This window comes from Podarcis liolepis (genome assembly GCF_965112155.1).
Source record: "Podarcis liolepis genome assembly, chromosome: 6".
Taxonomy (NCBI): Eukaryota; Metazoa; Chordata; class Lepidosauria; order Squamata; family Lacertidae; genus Podarcis; species Podarcis liolepis.
In genome coordinates, this window is record NC_139559.1 from 57,370,343 (window position 1) to 57,380,873 (window position 10,531).

General features: G+C 41.6%; 1 protein-coding gene across 4 annotated transcripts; it reads right to left on the minus strand.

The window, feature by feature from the left end:
• Window positions 1-331: 331 nt before the first annotated feature.
• YIPF1 (Yip1 domain family member 1) lies at window positions 332-10,296 on the minus strand. Of its 4 annotated transcripts, none has more exons than XM_083510152.1 (10): window positions 10,161-10,296; window positions 8,100-8,174; window positions 7,133-7,296; window positions 6,053-6,133; window positions 5,303-5,390; window positions 5,085-5,201; window positions 4,320-4,486; window positions 2,936-3,118; window positions 2,275-2,372; window positions 332-1,371 (listed from the first exon to the last, which is right to left on the minus strand). In XM_083510152.1, exons 2-9 carry the CDS (start codon window positions 8,128-8,130, stop codon window positions 2,280-2,282), a joined length of 924 nt encoding a protein of 307 aa, XP_083366278.1. In that variant the 5' UTR covers window positions 8,131-8,174; window positions 10,161-10,296; the 3' UTR covers window positions 332-1,371; window positions 2,275-2,279. The 4 variants fall into 4 exon arrangements, with proteins under 4 accessions (XP_083366278.1, XP_083366277.1, XP_083366280.1 ...); XM_083510151.1 differs by having other exon boundaries at window positions 9,747-10,174; XM_083510154.1 differs by lacking the exon at window positions 10,161-10,296 and adding an exon at window positions 9,401-9,658.
• Between the last annotated feature and the right edge of the window lie 235 nt (window positions 10,297-10,531).

The following is a 10,531-nucleotide window of genomic DNA, read 5'->3' on the forward strand; positions in this document are numbered from 1 at the left end:
GAGCCGGCGTACAGCTTCCGGGTCATGTGGCCAGCATGACTAAGCTACTTCTGGCGAACCAGAGCAGTGCTCAGAAACGCCGTTTACCTTCCCGCCGGAGTGGTACCTATTTATCTACTTGCACTTTTGACGTGCTTTCGAACTGCTAGGTTGACTGTCACCCTTGCAGTCAACAAACTGGTTGCTTCACCTGGTCTCATGGGTGGGCTGGCCCTGGTATATATAGTTGCATGCCACCCCAATCTCTGAGCGGTGGAAGATCCCAAGGGTTCCATGCGCTTACCTGGGGTCCATGTTTCCTTTTGGAAATGAGACACAGCAGAGACTGTGGTGTCTTTATGATAATATGGTTTATTTACACATATATACAACCTGAGCCTACGATGGAAGGGCTCACTGCAGACCCCCCAAAAGGGTCTTCTCTCATAGTCACAGCCTTGGATTCAGACAGACATCAAACATTGCTTTCCCACCCACCTCGCTGTCTGTCCAGCTTACAGTTTTCCTAACTCCTCTTCTCTAAACTCTGCCTTTATCTGTTGAAGGAGGGAAGGCCTGCCTTTTGCCAATCTAGCACAACAAGCACTTTGATCCTTGGTCCTCTTAATGGCCCATCGCCCAGGATGCTAGCCTGGCTTAATTAACTTTTGACACTTGCTGTATCCAGGAATCAGAAGTGTCTAGCACTCAGCTTAACACAAGCCTTGATTAAATCTAACACCTGCTGGGTCCAGGGATTATAGAGGGCTGGGATCCACAAACTCATAAAAATATTATGGTTTGTATCCAATGCTAGTCCCACTTAGAGTAGACCTTCTGAAATGAATGAACATGACTAACTTGGGTCCACTAATTTAAATTGGTCTTTTCTGAGCAAAACTTGGTCAGCTATAACTATGTTTGTATGCATATGCTCCCATCCTCCCCCAAAAATCCTGTGGATGCTGATGATGTATTATAAATACAGCAAAATATACAGGCTTTTGGGAAGAAATATTTAGAAATGGTGGCATTTTGAGTCATTTTTATTTGATGACAAAACAAGAATTATACAGAAGATAAAAATAATAATAAATTATTAGGGTTTAAATCTACCGCTGAAATTTTTAGGATTCAAATCTCCAGGTGAAATTGATTCCACTGAACTGAAACCTTTTTTATCTTTTGCTTCAACAGAGCAGAATTTCAGCTAAGTCCATTACTAGTTGATCATTCAAGGGTGAGGTACTATGAATTTAGATGGTTCTGCTGATGTGTCATTAAGAACTTCTGGCTTTCGCTGATGCTTCTTTTCAGATCTTTTGGGTTTTCTTTTTTTCAATATGGGAAAGCCCCAATAAAGCAATATCCCACAGATGAAGAAATATATATCTGAGGAGGGAAAGACAAGCAAGCTAGTATCATGAATCTAAAATACAGAATGCTGAAGATATCAAGTTCTAGAGCATCTTTGCTACTGTCTACACAATTTGTCCATAATAAAAAACTTAGAAAGAAGAGAAAAACCTGTAAACTTGCATTTGTCCTTGTTCTGAAGCACTTCTTAGTTTTGTTGCAGGTTTGTTAATGTGTTTTAATTGTACCAGATACGTTGCAAAGGTCCATTTTTATTTTAATAGAACATATTCAGATTTTGGATGTGGGCCCTCATGTATTCCAGTTCTAATTCTAATCTGTAGAAATACTCATCCGGTAACAAAAAATGATCATATCCATGAAATGCACCCAGAAGGATACAGATAAACACTGAAGCAAGCCTGTTAGCTAATTAAACGTGACTGCCTCAGTATGCTATCATGTAGAGAACTGTCAGATGTACTTTGTCTAAATGGGAGGGTGGGGAGTGATAAGTGGGTTTACAGCATTTTCTCACACTTCACTGTGACCAAGAATCATCACAAGATACTATGCAGTTGTAAGCAAAATTGATTTTTAAGGTTCAGGGCTACTAGGGGCATTTTGCCTCTATCCTACTGGTGTCTCCAGGCTCATATATTGAGTTTTCCCTGCATAGGTGAGTTGCTGAAATTCATTCATGATGGCGAGGGGAATTAAAAGGCTGCTTAATTTGTCCAGCAGTGCCACACTTGCCTTGTGCAGTGTGTCATCACAGCTGCTGTGGCACAAGCACAGCAAGCAAGGATGTAATTAGAAGACCCACCTGAGAACCCAAGCACACTTAACACAGAATTCGACCCAACAAGCATCACTGCTTAAATTGAAGTGAGTTATAGCAAGACCACCAACATAGGGCATAACTTTTGAAATGCTTACCTTTGTTACTGTTCCTTTATTGCTCTTATTGTTACATTTTGTGGAAGCGCAGTAGTTGGCATAACAAGATCCAGTTCAGGGGCATCAAAAAAGTATGCCTACATTATTGGGGAAGGTGAGAATAGTATATTACGAATATCACAGGTTAACCTTTATACTGTACTTTTTACATTTGTATTGCTTATGTGGGCAGGGAAGATGTAATACAACCATTAGCTTTACCACTGGATTTTAAAAGATGACTGCAATACCGACTATATTGATTTAGTGAACAAATGAAACAAAAACAGATTATAGCATCAAGTAATTATATGAAAAAAGCCAAAAAAGTTTACACAAGCAAGTAAGTGCTCAAGGCATGGGATTTAAGCATGTTCAACCTACTGGTTTTATACCCTACTCCAATATAGGAACACTTAGCCACTTAAACAGCGTTTAAGCCAGTCACTGATAGGCATTTGTAGACATGACTTGGTACAGAAATCCTATTTTTAAAATCCTACCCATTTCTAGAGTTATTTACAGTAAGTACAACCACATTTATTTGTGAGGATTGCAGATTTTCTCCATGAATAAAGGTCTCCATAGGTGAAGCTTTTAACTGTTCATGAAAACTGACCTAAGAAAAAACTATTGAAAAGTTAGGAAACAACTGTCATACCAAGCAACCAACAGCAAGCAAGGCATCGAGAAGCACCACAGTCACAATTGTAGCCACCGCAATCCTTCGGTTGTCATCTCTAACAGCAGGCCAAAATGTCATCACTAAGACAGATCCTGAAAGGCACAAAGCAAATACCACCAAAACCCATCTGAGAGCTTTCTGCGGAATAATCCACAATATCTGTAAAGAAAAAGAAAGGAAATGCAGTTCCAGTTTTTGCTGGTTTGAATCAGATAAAATCTTACAGAAAAACAATTTTCTAGATTTTAATGAGAAAATTAGTAAGAGCACCCACAAACTGTTTCTATATATAACCAATGTCTTGAACTCAATACTGAGTAAAGTTATAAACTGGCTGCTCTTCAAGACATAATCTAGAACTGTGGCCCACAACACAGTGCACAATGATGCATATTGGAATACATTACATGTAAATGGCACTTATGTGGCGCTTAGCTGTGTAGTGAACAGCAAGGGTAAAGGTAAAGGGACCCCTGACCATTAGGTCCAGTCATGGCCGACTCTGGGGTTGTGGCACTCATCTCATTTTATTGGCCGAAGGAGCCAGCGTACAGCTTCCAGGTCACGTGGCCAGCATGACTAAGCGAACCAGAGCAGCACACAGAAACGCCATTTACCTTCCCGCTGGAGCGGTACCTATTTATCTACTTGCACTTTGACGTGCTTTCGAACTGCTAGGTTGGTAGGAGCAGGGACCGAGCAACGGGAGCTCACCCCATCGTGGGGATTCGAACCGCCAACCTTCTGATCGGCAAGTCCTAGGCTCTGTGGTTTAATCCACAGTGCCACCCGCGTCCCTGTAGTGAACAGTAGGCAATGGCTATTTCCAGGAAAATACTCTGCATTGCTGCTGTCCAAAATCCACCATCAATCCCTCCCTTCCTTCAACAAGTTAAGATATTGATGATATTCTATACACAATTTTTTTGTTTCATTTGTCAACTAAGGGGGTCTCAAAAAAAAGATCTGTCAAAAGATTCCAACAGCATCTCAGATGGCACCCATGTTCAAGCAGCAGCCCTACAGAAAAGTATTCCTCAGTGTAGCCACTTGAAACAGCATAGTACATGGAATCTATGCGCATAACAGCTGGAGGGAACAGCAAGAAGCATCCCTTCCTTAGTTCAGATTAAATTATGTATGCACATTTCTGCAGTTTAGGGCAAATCTCAGTGAATTTTGTCCAGTATTTCCAAGGTGAATTAAGCAGGCCATGCATGGACTTCTCATCTAAACTTCCCATTTAAAATGTCAACAATCTGTATTGATCTGTTTATATTATAAAAAAATCAAAACAATTTATTCAGCACTTCCTCAAGACTCTCTTCATATACTCAGGAATTCTTTAAATTGAACTTACCGCTGTTGGAATATAAATGAAAAGTGAATAGCCATAAACGCAGACAATCTCAAGAAATGAGTAGGATACAATGTTCACAACTTTACTGTTTCTCCACATAAGAAATCCCCAGAGAGCTAGAGGAACTAGCCAAGCATATGCATAGATGGCTGTAGCAGCTATGGACACTGTAAAGAGATTTATTTCAGCATTCAGAATCACAGCAAAATAATCAAGGCTATCACATCATAGAAATACTGACCTCAAAGGATGTAAATTAAAACTACATAACAGTTGGCTGCATTACTCTGTGTTTGATTGATAATCATCTGGCAGCAGTTAACCTTTTGAAATCAGGTCTCACAGGCTACACCTTAAAAAATGCCTCTGTTATCTCTGTCACTCAGTAAGAGAAATGGAACACTGAATTAGGCTGCCAAAGTTACTGAGCCTCTATAACACAACACCCATACATAACTAAGAGCAATTACCTGATACATGCTTTCTCCTACGGTCACCCAGATCTGCCGGGCTGCTCCCTAAGCCATTCCTGTCTTCACTTGCCTAAGCTCTCAGTCTAGGTCAGGCAATATTATACACACCATATCTACAGCCTCTTCCTTGGTTCTAGTTTGGTGGGGAACTTAGCATCTTGAACTGCCATGTACTTCGGAACAAAACCTTTTATATGGTGGCAAACTATCTTAAATTTCTTCTGTTATCTTAGCTAGAACAGTGAACCATCAGGAATTCAAATGTATTTGGAATACAGCTTTTAACACAAACCTTTTCGGAATTCAGGCACATAATGGAAATCAGGTTTGCCCAGATGGATGAAAAATTTTGAAAGGTTGCCACTGATAGCAATGGCAAAGACTAACGTGGCACATATCCAAAAGGGACCTTAGTGGAAACAAAAGCAAAAGATCATTTATTCTGACTGACTGACCCAGTGTTGGGGAAAAATTAAGTTCCTTCATGACAATTTTAGCATTTGCACGTACCATAAAGATCTGGATTACTTCGAATATACAGTCTTACAAAGTTTTTCCCTGGTACTGGAAAAACAGAACCTTTGATTCTGTCGAGGACCTAATAAAAGTAATACAAAACATTTGACTGGAGATAAATGATTTTTATTAAATTATTTAATTAAATTATTGTGACATCTGAACTGGATAATTGCTTTGAGTGCTTGAAATGGCACAGTTGTCTGCATATCCCCTCTGTATTTTCTTCTTGCTTCAGTTGTAAGAATGGTTTGCTTATCCCTCCTCACCTACTTCTTATATTGCTATATTGCTGCATAACACTTGTCCTATTATTTCCATAGTTAACACCCACAGTTAAGCTGCCATTGAAATTTGATGACTCAGCACACGGTAGTAAAGGGTGCAAGCATGTGGCACTTTGAATAACAGGTTGCATTTGTGGACAGAACTCCAGAGACTGAAGTGCACAGCAAACTCTGCTGATAATTATTATAATAGTGTTACAAAAGTAGTAATCACACATGCATTGATTTGGTATTGGCAATTTCAAGTGGCAGGGAAAGGCAACAGGCCAGATACATTTTCAAAAAGAATGACTCATTTGCACTTTTTTTTGTTTGGAGACCTGTGAATATGGAAACATGATGAACTCTGAATAGTTGCAGATAGTATCCACTACCAGCTCTGTTATGCACAAAAAAAGCAAGCTGAAGGTCACTTTTGCATGGTGCCTAAATAGAGACATTACTGCAGATTACAAACCTGGTATGTATCGACATCAAAAAATGTTTGGTAATACTCAAATGTCCAGAATGGGGCGCTTTTCTTCTGTCCGGCAAGCAACTGAAATTTTAGAAGAAAAGAAAAAGATTGCTAATTCAGTATTAGCGTGTCATTTTAACAGGCAGGTCTTTTTAACTCATAGGAATTGCAAATATCTTTGAACAAAGTGGGAAAAGACATTTCAACTTAGAAGAAGAATTTTCAGCAAAATGTATGCCAAATATATTATTGTTACCACCCTGCTAATTCTCCAAGCCCATCTTTCTGAAACAGTGTGTGTGGTATTGTCAGGCCACTGGCCACAAGTTCAGACAAGCTGGTACCAACAACATGTCCTTCAGTCAACTCTAGCCACTCCACTCAGGAAGTATCTATTTCATCACTGCCTGTTATATGTGTTGTATATAATCTCTTCCAATTTGCAGTCCTGTGGGAAAACCACACACAGCCCTACAGAGGATTCACACACTTCTGGTCAAAGCAGGGAAAGTATTGCCACTGAACAAATCTTCCAGTGGCTAGAAAGAAAGAAATTCAATAGAAAGCAATTCAATAAAAGGGTACCAACAAGCCACGTAGAACAGTTTTCACAGGGAATATTCTGAAGTTAATTATTTTTCTTCAATATCTGATTACATACACAAGTGCCCCAAACCATTAATGTAGTGCTTACCACCTGAGATTGTAACAGGTACAAGAGCACTTTCACAAACCAGCTCAGGGCTAACAGAGAAAACAGCAAGTGAATAATGATAACAAAAAAGCTCTCCTATCCCCATTCTAACCTATACCCCATGAGATATCTTCCAATACTGTGCCTACCCATCGAACACCGTGTCTGGGGTATTAAACTTCTCAGGAATACAATCTTTTTGCTACAGAGCAGCCTGGCCAAGGACTATCCTATGTTTTCTCCTTCTCGCAGATGACTACCTTGAGTGGCTTCTGCTGCTATTTACACACAACATATTCAATTTATTTAAAATAGCTGTTGTACTAATTAAAAGCTTGAGGAGGAAAATCAGTTTGTCAGAAAACATCTTTACATTGTCCTCTAACCTCAGTCTTATCAGAATCATCTGTCCCCAATAGCTCATCATCCTCCTCTCTCCCAGAATCTTGCAGATGTCCGTGCTTTGTTTTTGGTTTCTCAGCTGGTTCATCAATGCTTATTGTGACAGCATCCGGATTTGCTGCCAACAAATTGGCTGCATCATCAAATTCTGAAAAACAAATCATTCCAATAAAGTTTAGATTTTCACATTGCTAACTGTCAGGGCATGCAACTGTGTGAAATTAGTAGGGCTCTCCCATCAATATGTTGCAAAGCTTGTGTTGGCGCTCAGTTAAAAAGATTTTGTTTTTTCCGAGTAAGATGTGCTGCTGGTCTACCTTCTGCACACTAGCTGATGGCAGACCTGAATCTACACCCTAGGGTTGAGTTCACTAGACAGAAAGGCTATTTGAACTAGTGCATATTGAAAGGGGAGCAGCACAGAAACATACATCAATAGGTGCAGGAGACAAATTAATACTAATGGTATAAACCCACACACATTTTAAGTAATTAGAACTGCAGTAGATTGCCAGAACAGAAACAGTTCACATCTACTGCAATTTTCACCAATGGCAAGCTCCAAAAGGAGTCACTCCTCCTACTTGTCTGCTGTAACTGTCAGCTTTCTATACATTTGAACCAGTGGCATACTACCTAACTGTAGGAACTGTAACTGGGCTTTCAGTCCTAATTAGAATAAGCACCTAGCAAATTGGCAGAACTTTAAGCTATTACTTAATGCGCTCTTCATGTGCAAAATGCTCTATCACTATTCCCATTATGTAGAGACAACTGAGCTCAGTTCCATAACTGATAAACACTGCTTTTAAAACAATCAGCAGTAATGTTGAGCTCACAAGACTGTGCATTATGAAACATGGATTAATTATATAAGTGGCATTAATGCAATGGCCCCATGCACATACTGCAGAATAATTCAGAGACTTTAAGTGTAATTTTATAAGTTACCATGAAACTTTAGGTCATCCACAGTTGCCATTCATGCACCAATGTCCCAACGAAGTGCTCAGAAGTGAAAAATAGCTGGAAAACATGAAGCAGATTAAATACAATTTCAAATTAAAAATGGAACTTTATTATTCACATATTGACAAAACTGAATCACAGAGCTTTAGAATCTATGAAACATCCTGGAAATCTGAAGAAACCTTCAGATAGACTCCCAACAAGATTAGTCCACTTCATCTAGATTGCTACAAGCAATAAGGAGAATGATATAAATATGGATATAACGGGCAGAATTATTATTATTTGCTAAATTTCTATACCGCCCTTCATCCGAGGATCGCAAATAAACGGCTCAGGCAGACTATAATAGGGGGAAAGGAAAGCAATCCCTCCTTACTACAGCTTTTTAAATAGAAACATACAAGCCAACTGACCTGGGTGCAAATACCTTTCTGGCAATTAATATAATAAACTAGATTACAAAAAGCAAACTCAAAAGTCTAGGGCCTGAATCACACATACAAAAAAGCAACCTGATATCTGCTAGAAATTCAAATGTGATTCCTAATGTTCTTTTTTAATAATATATTAGTCATCTTTGCCTTGTACAAGGCAACAAAAAGTCACAAACACACAGGATGAAGGCTGTACTGTATCTGTATGCATGTCAAATGCCCTACAAATCTGCACCACTGCCAATGATTCTCTTCAGTGATTTACTGTGGTATGGTGAAAAGTTGCCAGATTCACACAGCTGCGGTTGCCCTGGATGGCTGTCTTACTATGTGGTCACAGCCCCAGAGGTACCGTTACAGTAGCATTAGCCCCGCAGTATCTTTCCTGGTGCTCTTGCTGCTTCTTACACCACATACACAAAATCTAGGGGCACTTCCTCAGAAGCAGTTTCGTGCTGCTTTATCTTTCAAGTCCTAAGGTTGCTGACGGAATATCCTACTGGAAATCTGTAGTGGTCAAGGTATGGGAAAGCAGGCAGGCAGGTATTCTGGCCACTGCAGTCTTCCAGCAGGGAAAGAAAAAACTACCCAGTGCCTAACAGCCCGCCCCCCCAAATACCCAACCCTGAAGTGCTTTTGGGGAACCCATGAAGCTAACTTCCAAGCAAATACGCTTTTATTACATGGAGACTGAAGACGTAGCAAGAGACAAGCCTTGATGTAACCAGCAGCCTTGCGCTCGTTACCTATCTATGTGTCAGCCCAAAATCACTTCCCGGTTCCATGCAAATCACCGCCGCTTCCATATTTAATGCCATAAAGGTGGCTGCGAGGGAGAAAACCCACCCTTGGCACTGCTAAGGCGGTTAAAGGACACGAAGGAGGGACCCATCTGTATTAAGAGATGGTTCTTATAGCGGGAAGAGAGGGGCAGCAGCCATCGCTTCCCTTCCCTGCGGTCCTATTTGGGCGCAATGAATAAGCCCCCGGCTGCATCATTCGAACGTGGGGTCTGCGCACCAGGGAGCCGACACGGGTCTGTCTCTTTCCTTTCCCCCTAACGTGTGAAGCCTCCCTTTGGGCCAGGCCGCAGGATGGACCCTCTCCCTTCCTCCCACCCACCCACCCACCCACTCCACGAGGCGGCGCCGCGGCCACTACCTCCCGGTGCCAAAAAAGGGACGCTACGTACCGAGGGCCTGTGTTGCCGGAAACGGCAAGGGCTCGGCGGCTGCTTTAACTTCTCTCCTCCTTAAAGAGACAGGGCGCCCTTTAAGAGGCCCGAGCCGACCGGCGCGTCTCTCTGTCGCTCTCCTGTCCCCTCCCTTTAAAGAGAAAGCGAGCAGCGCCTCCAGTTGGCACCGGGCGCCTTATAAAGCCCAGCAGATTTGTCGCGGCAGGTGAGATTAGGGGTGCGGAAGCTTGTGCCGCAATAAATGTAACTGTTAACCTTCCAAGCTGCAGCTCTGCCTTTTGCAGAGCTGCTTGTAAAGGACAAACTGCAATCCTATGCATGCTCCCTTGGGAGTAAGCTCCAAGGGCTGCCTGCCTGCAGGTTCTTGAACTGGTTACTCATTCAGACAGCCTCTTTCCCTCCTTCTCGCACCATGATTTCAAGAACCCCGTTCTCTGCTCCGGTGGGCAGCGCAGTGCCGCCTTCACACGACCCTCCTTAATGATCTCGCTAGGAAGCTTTCAGCCCCTGAAGGCGGAGCAAACTGTTACATCTTTCCTTAAAGTGATGAAGAAACGCTCGCTCCAAAAGAGGTGTTGTGGGAACTGAGCAGGGCGACGCCGATAAACAGGTTTGTTTTCTTCCCGGCAGCTCTCTCGTCTTTCACAACCGTGTTGTTCAGAGACGCAATGAATAGACCAAACTCTACCTGTTACTTACCGTAATCTTTATGCTTGTTGGATTGCCCAGCTGTTAAAAGTAAACAGAAGTCCTCGGCTGCCACACAGCCTCAAGCATTCTGC

What these genes read in the sequence shown, in the direction of transcription:
- YIPF1 (XM_083510152.1), bottom strand. Translation starts at nt 8,130, where the DNA reads ATGGCAACTGTGGATGACCTAAAGTTTCATG. An exon ending in GGATGACCTAAAGTTTCATG is followed by an intron (nt 7,297 to 8,099) that starts GTAACTTATAAA and finishes TTTGTTTTTCAG; the next exon opens with AATTTGATGATGCAGCCAAT. An exon ending in TGCTTGCTGTTGGTTGCTTG is followed by an intron (nt 2,373 to 2,935) that starts GTATGACAGTTG and finishes CCAATAATGTAG; the next exon opens with GCATACTTTTTTGATGCCCC.